Source organism: Pseudochaenichthys georgianus, chromosome 13 (assembly GCF_902827115.2).
Source record: "Pseudochaenichthys georgianus chromosome 13, fPseGeo1.2, whole genome shotgun sequence".
NCBI lineage: Eukaryota > Metazoa > Chordata > Actinopteri > Perciformes > Channichthyidae > Pseudochaenichthys > Pseudochaenichthys georgianus.
The window spans coordinates 18620472-18644602 of record NC_047515.1 but is presented as its reverse complement, the minus strand read 5'-3'; the positions used below and the strand labels follow the sequence as shown (position 1 = coordinate 18644602).

Here is a 24131-nt window from a genome sequence, read left to right as displayed (position 1 = left end):
AATTGTGTGATATACGAAATGATTTCAAATAAACACCACTGCAGATTTAACTGTTACACATGTGATGTAACGCAAATGTTCCAACTTGGGATCAATAAGTATACTTATCTTAAGCGGATCGATGGCTACTGCCATATTTGCAAAATGTGCCTATGAACCTTGACAAGTGCATGTTTCAGGCTTATCAATTAATGTAATGTTATCAATTAACAACAGGAGGGGTCACAAACATAAGTCAGCTGTTAAAAAAGCTCTTCTGACCTTAGCTGGCGTGTGGGTATATATATTAATACTGCCCATTATGGGCACCAGCAATTTTCACCCATTTATTAATTATATGTTTTAAATGTGAGTGTTTCCTGTCCCCTAAACCTCCAGGGATGTACACAGTTTAATACTGGCAACTTCTTATGGGAAATACGAAAACGTTTTTAAAACTACAACTCCCAGTAGAGACGTGCCATAGAAACATGTTGCGAAACAGAATAGCCAGCATGTGTAGTTCTGGGGACGGGGTGGGGGAGGGGGGGGGGCGCGGTGGACCCGTTCAAATCCAGTTTTGAACAGTCTGCCGTGGTTCCATCCCATTTCAAGTGCTGTTCGAGGCTCGGTAACCCTCGGAGCACACTCTCCAATCACAGAGCTTGAGGACTATCACGGGGTTTGTCAAACAGAGCACATGGTGTAGTCCAAACGATAGCTGGGGATTTGGGTAGTGTAGTGTCTTCATTGCCTTTAAGGGCAGTTGACACAAACGAATGCCGTGCTTCCATGAGCGTCCATAGAAGCACATGGACATCCCGGAAAGCTGAAAATGGACGCTAAGGGCCCCCCCCTTGCGTTGAAAATGGACGCTAAGGCCCCCCCCCTCGCGTGAAAATGGACGCTAAGGCCCCCCCCCTTGCGTTGGAAAAAGCCGGCAGGGGACTTGACATAACGTCAACATAGGCCGACCTGGGAGTGAGGATGTGTTGACCATACATGCCTTTATGTCAATGGCGGTTATATAATGTTGTATACCGTTTTTTCTTCAACAAGTTTTGAAAAACTTTTAAAGAATTAGTTGTTCCGTTGGGTGCTCCAGTCCAGAAACGAATGCAGTTTGTATGCCGGGTTCAGACACCTACAGCCGAAGATATGCTTCAGTCTCCTCTGTCTTGAAGGCATTCTTAAGCACATAAATGTAACATTAGGCTATGCTTAAAATAACCAAACGATTATTACATTAACTAATTTGAACAGTAATTCACATCATCATCATCTCATAACAAAATAAGCTAAGGCAACTACTTGCATTCAGTGACTTGATTTTTTAAATGAAAACCAGGGATATCTTTTGTTTTGCGGTCCATATCTCATTAAAAATATCTAATGTTAGTAACTATTAAAGAAAGAATGGGGACAATTCTGTGTTAATGTAGTTTGACCATTGTAACTGCTGTGCAGACATACTGATAAAATAGGGCTTCTAACTAATTACCTTAAATAAAATCACTAATTAATTAAACCAGTTCAATACGCATTATTCTTATTCTTATCATTCTTTATGAGCGCAGTAACGGTAAGGTATCTAATTACTTATTTATCTAGTATTCCATCACAAATAACAGAGATGGTTAAACTGAAGTAGAGACATGGCAGAAATCCTACAATGAAGCAGGACAGTGAAGGGGAAGTCTCTTTTGAAGAGGGTTTTAATAGTTTAAAGATCTTAATGCCCCCTTGATCATATCTTTTTTTTAAAAGACTGTTTCTCTAAAAGGCAGGTTTTGTGATTTTTAAGACTTTTTACAGACACCGCAGATTTGTGTGTAATTCTCTCACAAAGGAACAGTAAGTCTCTTACTTTTTGATAGCGTTTTTATGTATGACAACTTTACAACTGGTAGAAAGTTAAGTACTTTTTCTGAGCAGATTTTCTTTAAGACTGTGACTCTTAACACACCAACCCCCGAGAGCCAGACATACTCATCCCCTTTTTTTTCTTGAAACTGACGTGCTGCCCGTTTTACAAACAAGTTATGTTTATGCTTCTTCATCCTCTGAATGTTCCTCCCCCGTCCCTCTTCACAACAACAATCAAGGTGGATCTGTGAAATGAAACACCTCTTCCCAAAGCCTGACTACCCTATTGAGGGCATGCGTCTAGGGCAGTAGGGTCTAAATCGATGGGCCAGATATACTAACATGCAGAACGTACGGTATGTTTGAAAAAGACTAACCATTTATCCAGTTCAAGCTGTCTTTAAGATGTGACATAGCGCTCTGACTATTTCCCGTAAAATCGTGACAAACTATTACTTGTTCTTACATTTGACCTCTTGCTGCTTGGTTGAAAATGATAGATGAAAAAGAACTTTTTTAAAAAGAGTCAAACCACAAATGTTTTAAGATTGTTACAAAATGTAAAAAATAAAAAAGGTCTGGAGACAAAATTATTTCAGGTGACTCTGGCTTTATTAGGACAAACATATAATACAAATAGGTTAGGGGTTAAATATAACCATCGTGGACTTAATAGTCTAACAAAATACTTTTATCTGAATACATTTGTTCTTTTTAAGAGCACTTTTTGAAATTATTTATTTATTATTTCAGTGGAACAATCCAGTGTTTGTTAACATTAACGCTTTTTCTCTTTTTTATTGTGTTACTAAGATACTTTTAAACACACTTTGGTGTATGCAACACTTGTTCAGATAAACAAGGTTTTTTCTTTTCTGATAAACTTACATATTTTAGTTATTTTATGTTACCAAGATACTTTGAGATACACCCTGATGTACGCAACACTTAACAAAGGGTATAATATGAAGTAGTTGGTAAGGAAGGGGTTTTTCTTTAAGGGTGCAAAACTTTAGAACAGGGTAAAATATTCATTAATTTGTATTGAATTGAGTTTTCTTTTTTTTCTTTTCAACATACTATATGACTTTTACATATTTCTGACGTACTATACTTTTTTGACTTTTTTCTGTAGAATCTTGACAAAACTATTACTTGTTCTTAAATGATGACCTATTGCTGGAGATGAGATGAAAAGCTACAACGCTTAAAGAACTTTTTTTTTCTAAAAACTCTCAATTCTACACTGACTCCCCCCCACTCAACGCAATAAGTCCCACCCCACTCAGCAAATCACCTAAACGAAGGACCCCACCAAGACGACCGTTGAAAACTAGCCATGGATCTGAGAAAAACCAAGTCTGATGTAGCCTACCCTTATTATCACCAGGATAATGGATATGGGCTTAATGACTGGATGGTACAAAGTAGGGGAGAGGATGTTCCCGAAGAAGAGCTCTCCTCTATATGTAATAGTATTGTAAACGAAACATTTAAAGTGGTCCTGGAATCTTCATTTTTTCAGAAACATTCTGTAACATTACCGAAGAAATTACACTTACTCTTTTTCTTGTGTTACCAAGATACTTTTAGATACAGTTTGGTGTCTGAAAACTGAAACTGGTTGAATATGAAGTACTTTATAAGGAATTCGGATTCTTTTAAAGGCAGATTTTGGTTTTTTTCTCTTGCCAAGATACTTTTAGACACACTTTGAGGGATGCAAAACCTTAAAACTAGAAAATGAAGTACAGTCTGATTAGATTTTTTCTTAAAGACTGTTTCTCTAAAAGGTAAGTTTGTGATTTTAACAATTTTCCCTGACACTTGGCAGATTTGGGTGTAATTCTCTCACAAAGGAACTGTAAGATACACTTTTTATGTATGCAAAACCTTTTCCACAGTATCGCGCTTTTTCTCTCATTATACTGAAGCAAAGTTCTGCCATTGCTTTTGGTATTTGTTCAACACATTCGGAGCAGTCGGTTAGCGGGAGATGATCTATAAGATTATTATGATCCGGTAATGGCTCTACAACACCATCCTCTAGTTTAAATTTCTCCACTTTGTTTCTTTTTCTTTTCACCTTCCTTCTTTTTGTCTTTTTAGTTTTCCGTCCTATGGTCCCTTTTCTTTTCATTCGCATTCTGCGTTTGCTTTTAATTTTTCTTCTCTTTTTCATGTTGCTTTTTCTTTTTCTTCATTTTTCTTTACTTTTTCTATTCTTTTCTGCTAATTGTCGTTTGCGATCTTGGCGAGTGGTATGAGATATACTGTTTCTATAAAGGTTATCTATAATACCATCTTTTAAAGAAAGATATTCTTCATATGTCATGTTATCATGGTCCTCTTTTGTCCTAAAGACTTACATGGATATGATATAGAGGAGAGCTCTTCTTCGGGGACATCCTCTCCCCTACTTTGTAGCATCCAGTCATTAAGCCCATATCCATTATCCTGGTGATAATAAGGGCAGGCTACATCAGACTTGGTTTTTCTCAGATCCATGGCTAGTTTTTAACGGTCGTCCTTAGTTTTATATGATTTGCTGAGTGGGTGGGACATATTGCGTTGAGTGGGAGGCTTCACCTGTAGAAAGTACTCTGTTTGAGGAGATTTCGCTTGGATTCTGACTCTTAATGGCAGTTTGTCATTTTGAGGGTATTTCAGTGAAACAAGGCTGTTTTGAACATTTGACAGATTTATGCTTAAATTCTCTGGTAAAGTTACTGAAAGATACACTTTGTGTATAAAAGCTGAAAAGTAGATAATGAAGTAGACTTTGTGTCAGTAGATTTCGTTAAGAATCTTTGACAGATTTATGCTTAATTCTCTCAAGAAGGTTACCGAAAGATACACTTTTGTATTAAAAGCTGAAAAGTAGATAACGAAGGACTTTGTGTCAATAGATTTGGTTAAGAATCGGACTCTTAATGGCAGTTTGTCATTTTGAGGGTATTTCAGTAAAACAAGGCTGTTTTGAACATTTGACAGATTTATGCTTAAATTCTCTGAGAAAGTTACCGAAAGATACACTTTTCTTTTTAAAAAAGCTGAAAAGTAGATAATGAAGTGTGCTTTGTGTGTACAGACACACAGAAAACACTGAAAAACACAACAAGAAGGACTGTAATACACATGTATCAGACACGCTCCCCTTGCTATAATGATGACAACAGTTTTTAGATGTAAAAAACACTATTTTTTTCACACACAAAATCAATAGTTATACTGATTGTAGCATCCCCAGGACAGTCTCCAGCATAGAATTCCCCATATTACTGGAGATATCGTGATGGAAGTTTTTCACTTCAGTCAAAATATTCACGTGTATGCTGTTTTCAACACACAGATGCATTACATCTACAAACAGAGCATACAATGAGAGCACATGATACACTTTTGATGTTTGTTTCATTTCTGAGATAATGTTACAGTATGTTTCGGAAAATGAAGATTCCAGGACCACTTTAAATGTTTCGTTTACAATCGTTTCCCAATGACCCGGAATAGTACTGCCAGAACGAACGATATCCAAAATGTCTTCCAGTTTACAAACTTCGGCCATTCTTTTTACACAGGGGTCACTACTCATTCTGTTTTCAATCGTCCCCATCACCACACTTATTAAATGGGTAATGACTACATTATGATCAATATATACAGAGCGTTTTGCATAGTAGTTTCCCATTTTTATTTTACTTAAAGAAAAAAGTCACTGCATCGAACAAGTCCCTGGCTTCTTCTCCATCCGACTGCTGTTTGTTAGTCTTCTTCTTCTCCATCCAACTCTGTATGGATATTTCAAGTCTCTCCTTGAGGCATCTGCATTTTACAAGCTTGTGCTGAAAGGCTTCCGAAGCGCGTCCTGGAAAAGTCATTGTGTACAAATAGTATGTTGAAAATCAAAAAAGAAAACTCAATTCAATACAAATTAATGAATATTTTACCCTGTTCTAAAGTTTTGCACCCTTAAAGAAAAACCCCTTCCTTACCAACTACTTCATATTATACCCTTTTGTTAAGTGTTGCGTACATCAGGGTGTATCTCAAAGTATCTTGGTAACATAAAATAACTAAAATATGTAAGTTTATCAGAAAAAAAAAACCTTGTTTAACTGAACAAGTGTTGCATACATCAAAGTGTGTCTAAAAGTATCTTAGTAACACAAGAAAAGAGAAAAAAGCCTTGATGTCAACAAAACTGTATTTTTCCACTGAAATAGCGTTAAAAAAAAAAAAGAAAAGTGCCTTTAAAGAAAATGTATTCAGACAAAGTATTTTATTTTCAAAAAAAAAAAAAAGTTTAAGGTTTTGCATACATAAAAAGTGTATCTTACAGTTCCTTTGTGAGAGAATTACACACAAATCTGCCAAGTGTCAGGGAAAATTGTTAAAATCACAAACTTACCTTTTAGAGAAACAGTCTTTAAGAAAAAATCTAATCAGACTGTACTTCATTTTCTAGTTTTAAGGTTTTGCATCCCTCAAAGTGTGTCTAAAAGTATCTTGGCAAGAGAAAAAAGCCAAAATCTGCCTTTAAAAGAATCCGAATTCCTTATAAAGTACTTCATATTCAACCAGTTTCAGTTTTCAGACACCAAACTGTATCTAAAAGTATCTTGGTAACACAAGAAAAAGAGTAAGTGTAATTTCTTCGGTAATGTTACAGAATGTTTCTGAAAAATGAAGATTCCAGGACCACTTTAAATGTTTCGTTTACAATACTATTACATATAGAGGAGAGCTCTTCTTCGGGAACATCCTCCCCCTTACTTTGTACCATCCAGTCATTAAGCCCATATCCATTATCCTGGTGATAATAAGGGTAGGCTACATCAGACTTGGTTTTTCTCAGATCCATGGCTAGTTTTCAACGGTCGTCATGGTGGGGTCCTTCGTTTTAGATGATTTGCTGAGTGGGGTGGGACTTATTGCGTTGAGTGGGGGGAGTCAGTGTAGAATTGAGAGTTTTTAGAAAAAAGTTCTTTAAGCGTTGTAGCTTTTTCATCTCATCTCCAGCAATAGGTCATCATTTAAGAACAAGTAATAGTTTTGTCAAGATTCTACAGAAAAAAGTCAAAAAAGTATAGTACGTCAGAAATATGTAAAAAGTCATATAGTATGTTGAAAATCAAAAAAAAAAAGAAAACTCAATTCAATACAAATTAATGAATATTTTACCCTGTTCTAAAGTTTTGCACCCTTAAAGAAAAACCCCTTCCTTACCAACTACTTCATATTATACCCTTTGTTAAGTGTTGCGTACATCAGGGTGTATCTCAAAGTATCTTGGTAACATAAAATAACTAAAATATGTAAGTTTATCAGAAAAGAAAAAACCTTGTTTATCTGAACAAGTGTTGCATACACCAAAGTGTGTTTAAAAGTATCTTAGTAACACAAGAAAAAGAGAAGAAAGCGTTAATGTTAACAAAACACTGGATTGTTCCACTGAAATAATAAATAAATAATTTCAAAAAGTGCTCTTAAAAAGAACAAATGTATTCAGATAAAAGTATTTTGTTAGACTATTAAGTCCACGATGGTTATATTTAACCCCTAACCTATTTGTATTATATGTTTGTTGTCCTAATAAAGCCAGAGTCACCTGAATTAATTTTGTCTCCAGACCTTTTTTATTTTTTACATTTTGTAACAATCTTAAAACATTTGTGGTTTGACTCTTTTTAAAAAAAGTTATTTTTCATCTATCATTTTCAACCAAGCAGCAAGAGGTCAAATGTAAGAACAAGTAATAGTTTGTCACGATTTTATGGGAAATAGTCAGAGCGCGATGTCACATCTTAAAGACAGCTTGAACTGGATAAATGGTTAGTCTTTTTCAAACATACCGTACGCATGTTAGTATATCTGGCCCATCGATTTAGACCCTACTGCCCTAGACGCATGCCCTCAATAGGGTAGTCACGCTTTGGGAAGAGGTGTTTCATTTCACAGATCCACCTTGATTGTTGTTGTGAAGAGGGACGGGGGAGGAACATTCAGAGGATGAAGAAGCATAAACATAACTTGTTTGTAAAACGGACAGCACGTCAGTTTCAAGAAAGATGACACCGTGTTTATGTATGACATGCAAAATATCTTGAAGTCCTACAAAAAAAAAAGGGTACAAGTATATTGTGTTGAAAATATCGCAAAAAGTCGTAATATTGTATAATGTATTAGTTGCATGTTGTATTTTTGCTAGCAATCACTATGTAGTTTTTTCAAAAATATAATGGAAAAAAAAAAGCGAGAAAGACAAAAACAAAATATGTTGAAAAAGGGATGAGTATGTCTGGCTCTCGGGGGGTTGGTGTGTTAAGAGTCACAGTCTTAAAGAAAATCTGCTCAGAAAAAGTACTTAACTTTCTACCAGTTGTAAAGTTGTCATACATAAAAAACGCTATCAAAAAAGTAAGAGACTTACTGTTCCTTTGTGAGAGAATTACACACAAATCTGCCGAGTGTCTGTAAAAAGTCTTAAAAATCACAAAACCTGCCTTTTAGAGAAACAGTATTTTAAAAAAAGATATGATCAAGGGGGCATTAAGATCTTTAAACTATTAAAACCCTCTTCAAAAGAGACTTCCCCTTCACTGTCCTGCTTCATTGTAGGATTTCTGCCATGTCTCTACTTCAGTTTAACCATCTCTGTTATTATGTGATGGAATACTAGATAAATAAGTAATTAGATACCTTACCGTTACTGCGCTCATAAAGAATGATAAGAATAAGAATAATGCGTATTGAACTGGTTTCATTAATTAGTGATTTTATTTAAGGTAATTAGTTAGAAGCCCTATTTTATCAGTATGTCTGCACAGCAGTTACAATGGTCAAACTACATTAACACAGAATTGTCCCCATTCTTTCTTTAATAGTTACTAACATTAGATATTTTTAATGAGATATGGACCGCAAAACAAAAGATATCCCTGGTTTTCATTTAAAAGATCAAGTCACTGAATGCAAATAGTTGCTTATTTTGTTATGATATGATGATGTGAATTACTGTTCAAATTAGTTAATGAAATAATCGTTTGGTTATTTTATGCATAGCCTAATGTTACATTTATGTGCTTAAGAATGCCTTCAAGACAGAGGAGACTGAAGCATATCTTCAGCTGTAGGCGTCTGAACCCGGCATACAAACTGCATTCGTTTCTTGATTGGAGCACCCAACGGATGGCTGTAAGTTGTCACCGGTGTCTCGCTGATTAAATTCATATCAAGACGTCTCTTGGCCATTTTCTCTCGACTTGAAAAATATTTAAGAGTGACGCTGGCTTTTTATTTAGACAGAGGGAGAGGGTGAGGGGCGGGGAAAGTGTGTGTGTGTGTGTGTGTGTGTTCCCCCTCCTTCACCATATGTTTTCTCCCCTCATGTCCTGTCATGTCCTGTTTGCAAAAACAGAGAGGTTTAAATATGTGTTTTTTAGATGCTTTTACTTTTGATTAATTTCATGTTATTTGCAAGTATTTGTAAGTTACATTCGATACTGTATACAGGATTAACCACACAGGAAGTGGTTAGGAGGCGGGATATATATATCCTAGACATATTAATTGATTGAAAACAACGGCATTTTATTTTTCTCATTTTTTTAATTTAAATTTATTTTTTATTTTATTTTGTAAACCGGAAGCGGGGGCGGGACATCCGCCGGAAGAGGGGGCGGGACATCCGGTCGAACGAGGCGGGACTTCCGGTCGAACGAGGCGGGACTTCCGGTTTTCAAAATAAAAATAAAAAGGCGGGACTTCCGGTCAAATAAGGTCGAAAAGGGGCGGGGCGACCTGTCACTTTTTCTGCATACTAATGAGATTGATATGGCATTTGTACTACTACTGGCGTACTTCCTGGGGGCTTGGTGTATACAGGGGTGCCGTTTTCCTACAGGAAAAGCAGGCAAGTGCTTGGACAAGAAAGGGGGCCCCCAAAGAAGGTAGATTAAGAAGGTCCACACAGCAACGACAACATGAAACACCCTTTAATGTACTGCAACGACATGTCTTACGGTGCATAGTGCGCCGTAAGAAACTCCGCTCCGGGAGGGGAACTTTACTGGCATTTATCCGGACCAGTGACCTTGTATAAAATTCAAAAGTGGATCTTTAATAAAACAGTTTGACTACCCCTGCACTAAAGCATCTTGAAGGTGATCCCAGCAATCATTTTGTTTTCAACTGCAGGTCAGAATAAGTGATGGAAAGAGCTGCACTGATTGGTTGACTGCATGTCTGTTAAAACTTGGAAACATACTTTCTGAGCCTCTGCTGTAGAACTTCTTCATGCTGTCGTACAGGCCGATGCGTACGGAGGCGAAGCTCATCTGTCGGTGCAGGCCTGCCACCAGACCGCTGTACAGGCTCCTGGGGCCCTCGGTCTTCACCATGGTGAGGATGGTGCCGAACACACCTCGGAATTTCATCTTCTGGCCTTTCAATGAGGGCTTAGATTCACCTTGAATCTGAAGTGACATGAATAAACAAGTTTCAAAAAGGTCACTTGAGATCAAATAAAAATGTGCCTTTAAGGTTGCTATAAACCAGTGGCGGAGCTGGGGGGGGTGGCTGCTGAATCCTGGCCACCCTAATGGCCAACCCAAACATCCTCACCAAGGGGGCCCAAACTATTTTAGAACATTAAGAAAAAAAATGTTTAAGTAACCTTTCATCATTCATCAATAATTAACATTAATATAACGTTATATTGATAATGTACTCACTAATTCATTTAACTTATTTTCTTCCAAAAGTTAATTATCCAAAGCCTCTGTACACCCCCTTCTATTTACATGTAATGGTTTGGTCCCGCCTCCGCCTCCAAACGGCACTTTCTAGCAGAGAGTGAGAGCATGTGAGCAGGGATGCTAATACTTACGTGTGTCAACATACGTCTTTTATACATGAATATGTGTCCCCGGTGTGTCAGGGAACTCACCAAGTGTCAGAAAACACAACCCTCTCTCTTTTCCTCCATATCCAAATCTCTAAAAACTGGGCTGCAACGGATCTGATACAGACTGATACATTTGAAAATTCTCTGACGTCAGGAACGAGGAGCTCCGCCTATATGGCCAACTCTCCACCTATCAGGGGAATGGGGGTTGTGCCATGGCCGGTCATTGCCGCTTGAAAGCACTGGAGACGCTGTAGTACATATGCCAGGCCTGTAAGTGGCGCTGTAGTCTGCCACAAAAGCAGCGAAGAAGACTTCCCGCGAATGGTTGCCATGGTTGCCCTTCTGTTTATTGTCCGCTGTGGCTCTTTTTCTCCCTCCCCGAGGCAAGCGTTTGCGCCTCCTGCTGCTGTAATTCAATGCAATCCCTCCCCGTCGAGACAAACACTGTAATTATCTCCGGTAGTCCACCAGCAGATGACAAACACCCACCTCTCTGCCTCTTCCAAGGAACGAGGGGACCGTGCAGCAGAGTTTCAGTTCGATTTTTTTTCACCAGTCAACATGTCCGTTAAAGTTTAAATCTTCCGGACAAAATTTAAAAAGTGCCGGTCAAAGGTCTTCTTTGTTATTTATTGAGCTTTAAAACAAATGAATAGTGACTATATAATTTGTACGTGCTTGTGTTGCTTTTCTCTCTACACCTGGGGCCCTTCTCACTTCGGTTAAATGGATTCCTTGCATCCCTCACTTGCGTCGTTTCCCTGCGTCTAGTCCCTCCCACCAGGGAAGCATGGAGAGACGCAAGGAAACCACGAGAAGCAGGGAAATTAGTTTTAAGAGCAATGGGACGTCCTTTTCCTCCGGAGCGTCACGTGAAGCGACGTCCGTTTGTGATGACTAACCCTAACCCTGATTAGAGTGCACAATAGAAATAAAATAATTGAGAGAAGAAAAAGAGATAACCCAGTTAGATTAACATTCATTGGATTGCACACTTTGTTTGTTTGTGTGGATATGTAGCACATTAACATTTTAAATAGCACTTAATGACTGACTGAATGGAAATGACAATAAATGAAAATGTAAACCGAAAAAAGCGATCATGAAAATGTTTCCAATAAATGAATAACATGATTTTTGACCACTTTGTTGTTCAGATATATCACATATTTGTAACTAAATGATACATTAATTGAAACTTAACACGGTATAAACTGAGGAGTGACTCAGTGACTGAGTTTCATGTATTTTCTTCACTCCGCTGGGAAACTGCTCTCATGTCAAGAAGCATCAGATCAGTGCATGCACTGCATCGTCCAATCAGTGAGTGATACACAGTAAGGGGGCGGGGCGAGTGTCTGAGGATTTCATCGAAGGATGGTCTGGTGGTTCCTCGGTTATAGCTCCTCCATTATCGCTCCTCGCTCCTCCGGCAGAAATAAGGCCATTGGGACGCTACTCAAGATGGTGCAGACAAATCAACTTCCGGTGAGACCGAGGAGCGAGGAAATGGAAAATAAGAGAAGTGAGAAGTGCCCCTGGTCCGCCTCCCCCAGGTGTCCTAATGACATTCAGCTGGGGACTTAAAAAGGAGAAGCTGGAGGAGAAGAGGTCTCTTCCTTATCCAGATGCCGGAAGACTCTGTCTGTGGACTACCTCACTCTGCTGTTTAGGATCTGTAGATCCCCTGTGTTACTTGTGTGTCTTATGTACTCTGGAGGACCAGGTATAGTGTAGGTTTTCGTGGCTTTATTTTCTCCCGCAGGGATTTGTTAGATCACTGGGTAGCGGAGGGAAGCTCTGGGTCCTACGGCCCGTGGTGTGGCTGACCCAGGCCCCCTTCGTCCTTTTGTTTGTTTTTCCTGTCCTCGAGCCCTTGTTCATTTGCCGGTTGGCCATGTGAGTACGGTTGTGTCTGGAATAAATAAGACGCCGTATAATGCTGCGTGTTTGCTGTGTTTTATTTTATGTTGCGGGTCTCCCCACTACCACTAAGTAGGGGGCGGGTCGTAACAATAATCATATAAGAGGACGGAGGACGGAGATCTCTTTTTCTCCCCTTCTTCTGACAGCCCATCAGCTGATCTCAAAGCATACTCCTCTCTCCTGCAAGGGGTGTGGTCAGCTGCAGCTCATTTGCATTAAAGCTACGTCACAGAATCACACCTGCAAAAACAGCGCTGGAAAGAGCAAATAGCGAAATGAGGCATGGCTAAAATGCAGGATCTGTTTGGTATTTTGAAAAAAAAACTATATTTATATACTTTATATAGGTATGGCCCTACAATATATTGTTCAAATATAGCATGATAGGTCCACTTTAAGTTTTATTTATTTGGATTGATGCATTCGTGTTGAGAATGTTCCATTCAAAATGTTATTATTAAAAAGGCATTTACACTGTAAAAGATGACTATTGAGATATATTGTCAGGAATGTTAGTCTTATATGTATGGCCAGAGGGCAGGACCTATAACACATTTACTACCCAATAGCATTGTGAGGCTGAACAAAAGGACCTTTTGACTATATAAATGTATCTTTTAAAAAAACAAAAACATTTGCTGACTTTTTTGGATAGCTTAAAGTAATGTTGTAAAATTACAACCGGGGGCCTTACAGGGTTAAGGGCTATTGATTATTGTTATTTACTTTAAGATGTTTATTCTTAACCAATAATTGAATTTAAAAACTCTTATTTAAATGATGTGTGTGTGTCTCTGTATTCCTGATGATATACTGAGAGAATAAGCTCATAGGGCTGCTAAACAGTCTGTATATTGCATTACATTTGTATAATGTAAGCTTCGTTGATACTTTGCCTGTGGGAATAAGAAAAAAATAGTTGGATATACTGAATATTATTTGATCTATTCCATCACTAGCTTAATCCCAAATAATGTGTGTTGTAGGTGCCTTAAATAACCCCTTATTTTATAGTAAGATGTATGTTCATATAATAGTGATTTCAATGCCACCCCAAAATGATCACTGGTTCCATCCTGGCCACCCCACTGAAAATGTCATCTGACCGTGGCCTAAAGATGACATTAAGAACTCCACTCTCACGCAGTTTTGGGTGTGTGTGAAAAAGGAGCATCCTGAGCAGGGAAAAACAGCTTTGGAGCAGCTACTGCCCTTTGGATCCACATATTTGTGTGAAGCCTCCTTCTCTGCAATGACTCTGATCAAAACAAAGCAGAGAAACAGACTGGGCCTGGAAAAGAGTACACTGTAAAATATTACCATGATTTCACAATATTTAGTTGTAATATTTTACAATAAATTACTGTTTTACCACTTTACAGTCGTTACCTGTAATGTTCACAATATAATACTGTAATTTTGAATTTCACAGTGAAATCAATACAGGCACAGTTAATTACTGTGAATGTACAGGATCAATGATTACCAGGATTTCATAACATGTTACTGTATTATTTCACAGTAAAATACTGTATTCAGACCATCCCCTGTGATAACACAACAAATTAAGTGATTTTCTTGCTTTCATCGCTCTTGCTTGGCTTTAAATACTAATTTCTTTCTTTGGTGCAGGTTTTACTTAAATTGAAAGGGGCACCGCTGCATGTGCCTTAAAATAAATGATGCAACATATACATATATGTCAAATTGAAATGGTTGTCTTGGCTTATTGTTTTCAGGTGCTTCCTGGGCATTAACCCCAAGACGGGCTCGAAAGCCAAAAAGAGGCATGGCAATTTAAACCCCCATGTCAGCACATTCTTCAGAAAAATTGTTGACTTTGAGTGGATGTCTGTAGACATGTGTTACTTGCTCCCCTCCTTGTTTTCTTTCTGTCTCCCTGCTGCAGGTGCACCTGGTCTGCCCCTGGCTCCGCCTCTGCCCATGTGCACCTGGTCTGCCCCTGGCTCCGCCTCTGCCCAGTTGCACCTGGGCCCTTTCTCATTTCATCAAATCCCCCTCCTCGACTCCTCGACTCCTCGGTCCTCCGGTAGTGACCCGGAAATGAATTTTAGCGCGCCATGTTGAAGGACATCTCATTTCACTAAATGCACTTCGAGGACCGAGGACCGAGCGTCGAGGAGGCTCTCTGGAGGAGCTATAACCGAGGATACACTGATGGGTCCTCCACGGCTCCCTCGTGGATGCATTTCCGGCAACAGAGATGTTTCAAAGAGTCGTGACGCACGGCCGGACTTATCTCAGCCAATGACAGCTCTGCATGCATCCCCTGGATATTATTTTATTAACTGCTTTCATCGCGACGCGATGTTTACAGTGAGAACAGCTGTGAGGTCCGTGCAGAAAGCAGAGCAGTGTGTAGAATGTATATCACTCAGTACAACAGGCCTACTCTCTTTATTTGCTTTAGTTTAGTAGATATCTACAAACAAAGAGTCTATATTTTTCTAAAACCATTTAGTGCTTCACAATAAAATACACAACGGCTGTAGCCTGTTTTAGGAGCTGTAGGTGCGTGTGTGTGTTACAGTGTGTGAGTAGATGCAGCGGACAGACAGGTCTCAGTTGGTTTGGTGTCCTCTGCTTACTTTTAATACTTGCAAATAAAACTTTTGGCCCGTAATTTATTTTCCTCATTGTAGCGACCAGAGAGGGGGGGGGGATATATCCAGTCTCTGATAGTGTTACGTTATTATGAGAGTGCTCTGTTTGATTCTGAAATTGTATATATTTATATAAATATATACATATATATGTGTGTGTGCGTGTCCGCATCTGTAGCCTGTTATTGTCTCATTATACCGCACTGTGAATGAATCAAAGTAAATATATAAGTCACCATGAACACATCTGTCCATCAGACAGAGGGCTGCTGTGCCTTCTGTCATCATTGATGGACGTCTCTTTAAAATGACCGCTCAGAGGAGAGGAGTTCTCATTTCTCTAACTGCCTGCTGCTTCCCCTCCTCTCTCCTCGGTTCCCCTCCTTGGCTCCTCCGCTCGCATCTCCTGTGGGCGGGACTAAGTATCGAGGATAGGAGTCGAGGAGGGGAGTCGAGGAGGGGAGTTCGAGAAATGAGAAAGGGCCCCTGGTCTGCCCCTGGCTCCGCCTCTGCCCAGTTGCACCTGGTCTGCCCCTGGCTCCGCCTCTGCCCAGGTGTTCCAAATTCCACTCAGCCGTGTATATATAAAGAGAAGCTTGAGGAGGATGTCTCGCCTGTCCTAACGCCGGGAGACACTCTCCTTAGAATATACCTCTTTGCCATTTTGAGCTATAGGCCATATTTTTGCAGGTGTCTTTATGTTTAGCCTGGAGGACCTAGTAGTCCAGTTTTCGTGGCTTTATTTTGTTTCCCATAGGGTTTATAATTGATTTTTGGTTGGGGGGGGGAGTTCTGGGTCCTACGGCCCGTGGTGTGGCTGGCTCGGGTTCCCTCCTTCTGTTTGTTCCTTTTTTCCAGTCCTCTTTTTGTTTCCCGTTTCGCTTGTGTGAGCAAACAGCTGATTATCAATAAATGCTCGTTACCAAGTACCGGTTATTGAGTGTATTCTATCACGTTGCGGGTCTCAGCACCAGCCACTACGCGGAGTAGAGGTTGGGGCCGTAACAACATGTCCAAGACACTGTGAAATGTATTTTGCACTTCAATGGAGCAATACAAAGTTAAAATGGGCATTTTCTTTGTTGATTGAGCTGATTGAATTGTGTAGTTATGGTAAAATCCCAGTGAACTAGATTTACAATATATTATCGTATTATTTACATTTTTATATTTACAGTAAATTACTGGCTACTGTGGTGCATTACTTCTACAGTAATAGTGTGAAAATAGAGGTAATTACTGTAATTCATGTACAGCAAGGTACCATAATATCACAGCTCTGTACTGCTATATCACAGTAATTCCATGGGCATGGCAACGGTAAAGTCACAGTATTTAGTTGTACTTTTATTCGAATTTACTGTAAAATATCTACAGTAATTGACTGTGAAATATTCACAGTCAATTACCGTGAAATCCATGCAACTAGTAGCCAGTAATTTACTGTAATTTTACAGTCAAACATTTTACAGTGTATGATCACTGCTGTGTCCTCTGCCAAGACCAAGATCCTCAGTGAAGGACAAGCACACGTTTCACACTAAATTGAGTGCTCTTAATATGACTTGTTAGTGTTATTGCAATTTATAATTTATTTATTATTACAATTGTTTGTTTTTTTGGTCAATGTTTTGACACTAAATTGCTATTTTAAAATTGCACATTTGTGTTACAATGTTTTGTTTTTAACCCTTTCATGCATTGTGACTGCTTATTTAATGCTGTTTTCTTGTTTATGCATGGGGTTTTGGATGGTAGCACATCAGGCACCACATTTTATTATAATATTTGTGTATTGTATTTTATAGTTTTTGCATAATATAACATTTTGTTCATTGGTTCGTTAAACAAATAATTATTACTTAAAAATCTGTTTTAAAAAAATGTCGTTATGTTCTTTGTTTGTTGTAATTCATGGATGAAGGAGTTCATAAATCACACACTGATGGAACATCACTATATTGTAATTATTTATATAGGCTTTTTCTATCAAACATGTTCGGGGTCGGTCAGGGGGTACTTGGCTGAGAAAATATTTCAAAGGGGGTACATGACTGAAAAAAGTTTGAGAAGCACTGTCTTATGGCGTTTATAGACATAGCGATTTCCTCGTTTGTTAAGTGTTACAGTTACGCCATACTGTAGGTTTGACATGTAGCAACAAGCACTGGTGTTATGTTGTTCCCCCTGTACAGTGGCTGCAGGGCCGCCCCTCCCTACAGGTCAATCACGCAGGCTGCATGAGGCCCCGCCTTGCCCAGAGGGCCTCAGCTGCTGTGCGCAGTTCTCCACTCAGTTCTCCGCGCACCCCCGGCTGACGCGAGAGTGAGAGGTGACAAGGGGAGCACGTCTGTAACCCGACACCGTTGCAATGAATCGACATCTGACCAATCACGGCTTTGATACGGCCACTAGTGCGAGATGGGTCTGTCTGCAGACCGCAGCAAGGAGGCGTTTCCTAACTTTTTTTATCCAGCTGCTTTTATAAATCCTCGCAGAAGAAGTCATTGTTCTAGTGATGGGAATTCCGGCTCTTCTTGCTGAGCCGGATCATTTGGCTCACCAAGAAGAGCCGGCTCTTTCGGCTCCCAAAGGGCTCTTCAGTTTACCACATATTATACCTTTTAATTAAATCAAATGTAGCCCTGTTTTGACTAATTATTTATATGTGTACACATATATCACTTAAATTATTCAAGACATCCTTTGTACTAAGTATTCAAAAGTAAAAATTACATGTTTAATATAAATTATTTGCTGTGGCCAATTGTTTTCATTGCATTTACAGACCCGTGTAACTCTCTGATACCACCCAATTAATGCATTGACTTGCTTGTAGAACCACGCTACACAAAACAGATGGCAACACCTATAAAAACTATTTAAAAAAAAGGGGCTACTGTATCAACCTATATAAAGTATATAAATATAGTTTTTCTCCCTGCAGGAGAGGGGAGCGTGCTTTGAGATCAACTGCTAGGCTGCAGCGGGGAGAAGAGGGGGACAAAAAGTAGGAAGAGAAGTAATGGGTCAGAAACCCTCCTTTTTACGCAGCGGTCCAGACATAGACATCATAGCTACGGCGACATAGTTGCCAGTTACTTTTTGCATTAGGGCAGGGATATCTTTCAAGGTTTGACATAATGAATTGCGCTACTTTTAAAGCAAGCAACGATGTTTTCAAATCTGTAATCTAAAAGCTCCTCAAAAACACTATAGAAGCAGTTCCTGCCGTTGTTACGTTAGTTCAAACAGTAACAACGGACTACTTTTCTTAGCGGATGCATGTCAATTTAAATCAATACAAAAAACTATTTTTTAAATCAATAAAATATTTTTCTAAATCCATAAAAGCATTTCAATTATTATTGGGAGTCATGTCGTTACTTTGTTGATAATGTGGCCATGTGTAATAAGCGGGATAATGTCCACATTGCACATTGCATAATGTGCCTTCATGCCGATCTAGATCCCTCCGCAAAAACAAAACAAAAAACGTCTCGTTCGCGGGCGAGAGCCGGCTCCCGTCGTTCACTATAGGAAACGCCCCTATAGGAAACGCCTCCTTGCTGCGGTCTGCAGACAGACTCTATTGACTAGTGCAGGTGAAGAGATGTCGGTGAAAAGACAGTTTCAGTCCGGCGCAAGCAAGAGGGGAAAAAAACAAAACTTGAAGAAACTAGAGCATCACTCGAAGGTGGGTTATTGTATGAGTCAAATGTACAACTTGCGAATGTTGTATAAGTCAAATTGCCAATTGCCATATTAAAACATCAGCTGCAATTCACGACATGAAGAAGGCAGTCTCTGCAGAGCATATAGGCTAATGGAGATGCAGTTGTTTCCAGCATTCTTTATTTAACATTCATTCAAGTATGTTATGCCTTTTATCTGCTAATGTACTGGAGGAAGAGTGATACACTGTATGTCTAGTTGGCTTACATAACAGTTAAAGTTTACAGCCTAAAAAATATGGAGCATTTTTCCCCCCTTATATTCATTTTTATGTCAATTTTCACATTTCATGGTGATGCTCAGCCTCTCCCCTTAACTCCTAACAGTCATCATCATGTCAACCACAACACAGAGAAATACTGATAGAAATGTGTGTGTAGTTGTTGATACATTGCTGACAGAGGGAACTACGTTTGAACACAGATTTAAGAAATATCAGTTTTTGAGCATGTCATAAGCATGTTTTGTCTTGACTATACAACTATATTCAGGGTTCTTACACCTTTTCAAAAGTCAAATTCAAGCATTTTCAAAGTGCATTTTCCAGCTTTTCAAGCATCTTACAGCTGTTGTAAATACATATTTATATACACATACTCAAATGATTATTTCCCTACCTCACATTAAATCAGATGTTCTTTATGCTATAAACAACCAAATGTGTGTTTCGTGATAGCATTCTACACGAGGATGAAAAATTAAAGAAAAGAAAACAAAGTTTAATATTTCAAAATTAGTGACCTGTACATAGACTAACTAGGCCTCCCATATAACCTGGCTGAGCCAATATAAAACAATCAGCCAAATAACTTTTCAATACATTATTGATTAATTGTTGGTAGTGAACGCAAGTCAGAGGTACATGGTGTACTTCTACTTCACTGCAGTTCAGAGGTACATGGTGTACTTCTACTCCACTACAGTTCAGAGGTACATGGTGTACTTCTACTTCTCTACAGTTCAGAGGTACATGGTGTACTTCTACTCCACTACAGTTCAGAGGTACATGGTGTACTTCTACTCCACTACAGTTCAGAGGTACATGGTGTACTTCTACTTCTCTACAGTTCAGAGGTACATGGTGTACTTCTACTCCTCTACAGTTCAGAGGTACATGGTGTACTTCTACTTCTCTACAGTTCAGAGGTACATGGTGTACTTCTACTTCTCTACAGTTCAGAGGTACATGGTGTACTTCTACTCCACTACAGTTCAGAGGTACATGGTGTACTTCTACTTCTCTACAGTTCAGAGGTACATGGTGTACTTCTACTCCACTACAGTTCAGAGGTACATGGTGTACTTCTACTTCTCTACAGTTCAGAGGTACATGGTGTACTTCTACTCCACTACAGTTCAGAGGTACATGGTGTACTTCTACTCCACTACAGTTCAGAGGTACAAGGTGTACTTCTACTCCTCTACAGTTCAGAGGTACATGGTGTACTTCTACTCCTCTACAGTTCAGAGGTACATGGTGTACTTCTACTGCACAACAGTTCAGAGGTACATGGTGTACTTCTACTCCACTACAGTTCAGAGGTACATGGTGTACTTTCCTCCACTACATGTATTTAATCCCTTTGGTTACTTCACAGATGAATGATGTGAAATCTAATCAAGTGTTGAATCAGACTTTAGTTCCACCTGGAGTAAATCCATCAGCTACCCTGCAGTCTACACAGTCATTCAGACTCGCTGCACCTTCACCAGCTCTGAGAACACTTTCATGATCAATCATTATAAAACATATATATATTATTCTGAAATAGACCAATCTGCACAACGACTACTTTTACTGTCTTTCACTATATTTAGATGAGAATACTTTTCTATTTTCACTTGAGGAACATTTTGAATGCAGGACTTTTACTGTAACAGAGTATTCCTACACTCTGGTACTTCTACTTTTACTAAGTACAAGATCTGAGTACTTCTACTTTTACTCAAGTACAATATCTGAGTACTTCTACTTTTACTCAAGTACAAGACCTGAGTACTTCTACTTTTACTCAAGTACACGATCTGAGTACTTCTACTTTTACTAAGTACAATATCTGAGTACTTATAATTTCACTACAAGATCTGAGTACTTCTACTTTTACTCAAACAATATCTGAGTACTTCTACTTTTACTCAAGTACAAGATCTGAGTACTTATCCACCTCTGGTAGTGTATTAGCCTGAATTGTAGCCACAAAATCACGCAGAGCTGCATACAAATAGACTCACAATGGTAACAAGTGGAAAATAATATGTACAAATGTGTACAATGATTTTAGGTAATGTTGACTACTCAAGACTCCTGACTTATACATCTCCAAAGGAAGACTGTGTTCATTCTACAATTACATGGGATTAAAGCAAAATGTAGTTTTAATTGTATAATACTTCAATTTGATATAAAAGACAGTTTGTTTTCATGTTTTCAAATAAACAAAGTCTTGGCTTTCAGAATATTAAACTTGTTTCGGCAAATTCAGATGATAAACACAACTTTGAAGCTTCGGCATAATTACAAGCGGAGAACGGACTAATGTAACGTCACAGCAAGCATAACAACAGCCGGTGTTTCTTGTGAGTGTTTCCCCGGTACACAAACGCAAAAATACACAAACACACTCGCGAGCTTCCCCGAGACCAGTAATACAAACGAAAATGTGTCTTCGGGTCAATGCGACTGATTTCGATAGAGCAAGTCACATTTGGTTTAGGCACGAAACATACCACCAGTACAAATACATTGCTTTCAAAATCGCTCTGTGTCGAATCAATAGATTATAATTCGTGACTATAACACGAAATGCCGTGAGAGCTTCATCCTCTGAACACCACACGATGGCGACTGTAACGCACATAACATAGGTACGCTCCTCTGAAATGATTGTCCCCAATTATTATTATCCCTCAATCGAGTTTGCTATTCAGCTTGCTAACGTTAGCTTAAACAAACGTAACATGCAACGTTAGCCTAATCTAAAATGCTCTACTACGGCGTACCTTTCATGTGGCTCGTCAGCGCAGACTCTCGCATCGTTATTTTTGCAAACTTTGCAGGAGGCTACTCGTGGGCTTGACCCTCGTCTTAGCCATGGCTTGTATTTGTCTTCTGCTAGCCAACGCTCGTTGAAACTGCAACCTCCTGGCACACAGTCATCTACCACTCTCATCAGAATGTCCAGGTCACACGTAACACAAACATTTGCAGGTCGCACGCATAGCGCGGGAAGGCCGCAGCGGAGATGTTTTATGTAGAAGAGAAGCAATTATTTTCTTTTAATCTAAAAAGCGAACTATTCAGTCAGACAGCAATTTTTTGTAAAAGTAAAGCATTTACATTTTCAAGCACTTTATCTCAATTTCAAGCACCATTCCCAAAATTCAAGCACTTTCCCAACCTTGAAAACACCACGTCAAATTTCAAGCATTTTCAAGGATTTCAAGCACCCGTACGAACCCTGTATATTATAATAAAAATAATACAGTATTTATGTTATTGAATTGATTATGATTATTAGTAGAAGTTGTATATTTGCATTAATTATATTTTAATCTTTTTGAGGCTAGTATGCAGACGTATTCACCTGTAAACGCATACTGAACGACATACATGCACAACCATTTACCTCACTGCATAAAAAAGTGTTGATAATAATAATAAACAGGAATTATATTTGCAAAGTAGCCTACTTTGTTTCCAAAACATATTTTTTTCACTTCTGTCGGTTGGGGGGGCTCATCTCACAATGTCGCTTGGGGCCCCAAATTGGCCAGGGGCGGCCCTGAGTGCCTGCCTAAAACCGAAGCAGATGCCGATACCACTGAGGACTTGTCTTGTTCAATGCATTTTGGGATTGTAGAGACTTGAGGAGGGGGATGTTATCAGTTAAAAATGTATTGAAGTAGAAGAGGAAATAACTACAAAATGGAAAAACGTGTGTATCTTTTAACCAATCCCAGCATTGGTAAAGTGTTTTGACAGCTTATATCCAGCTAGCTGACACAGGTAAATGAAAACAAAGGATACAGATGTTTTAGGTCTATGATATGTTGGGGGGATAATTCATACACTTGAGGTGATGCTGCTCACCTGCAGTCGCACTTTGGCTGTGTCTAGAGGGAAGGTGACCAGGTCGGCCACACAGCCAGCTGCTCCGGCGGAGAAGACTTTGACAGCGACTGATGGAGCCAGATCAGCAGATCCTCCACCAACCATGACTCAGCTCAGAGGATGCACAAAGTGTTGTGAAAAAAAAACAAGACGAGCAGACAGCGCAGACAGGTGAGTTAGCTCCTACAGCCGCAGTCAAATTTCCGGGATTAAAAAAGTGTGTCTTTTGGATATTGTTGTGAACTTGTGCTATTAGCCATAAAAACAATGCTCCAAACTCTCCACTTTAAACAAAAACAACTGCCGGTCACCACGAATAACACCTCTTCTCGAACCAGCCGGCAGCCTGGGGTGTCTCTGCTGCTGCACCGCCCTGCACACACGCGCGCAAAAACACAGCCGCACGCACGCTGCTCCACGCATGTGAGGAGCAGTGATTTAGTTGCCTCGGTAAATACAGAGCATTTGGTCAGGATATGTCCTTTATAACTCTCATAGACAAAAAAAAAAAGAAAATATACTGTACAAGCCAGGAAGTGCCATGTCCCTTATTTGCAAGACCTCTCAACATTCAAATACAATTTATTTTTTTGTAGCTTTTTTTACACTTTAAAGTAAGGTGTGTCTTTTGGTCTGGAACATAAGGTGTTTTATAAGAAGTCCCTGGGGGCGTAGGTGTCAGACATTTGTATTTGGGAAAATAAAGAAACCTTTGTATTACTCCGTGCTGTTGTACATCCTGAATACCTAATTTATAAAGTCTAAGCAAAATACGTACAACTTATGTTAAAGTAAGACTTTTAACCCCCCTGGGAATAATTATATAAAGTATGCAAGTAAGCATGTCCAGTTGTATCACCTCTGTACTATAGATATTGTTGCTTGTGTCTTGATTTAAGTTTCTTGTAATTTTGAATAGTTTTTCAGCTATCTAGTATTACGAAAACAGAAATGTGCAACCGCCAATGACGCACAGGTT

General features: G+C 39.1%; 1 protein-coding gene across 1 annotated transcript in view; it reads right to left on the bottom strand.

Annotated features, from left to right (window-relative positions):
* The window catches only part of LOC117457632 (dicarboxylate carrier UCP2-like), a 41720-nt gene extending 18368 nt beyond the window's left edge, over positions 1-23352 (bottom strand). Inside the window, exons 1-2 of the mRNA XM_034097815.1 lie at positions 23132-23352; positions 10115-10322 (exon numbers count right to left, since the gene is read on the bottom strand). Coding sequence (XP_033953706.1) covers positions 10115-10322; positions 23132-23257 — 334 coding nt within the window. The 5' untranslated portion in view covers positions 23258-23352. The remainder of the gene's footprint in view (positions 1-10114; positions 10323-23131) is intronic.
* Between the last annotated feature and the right edge of the window lie 779 nt (positions 23353-24131).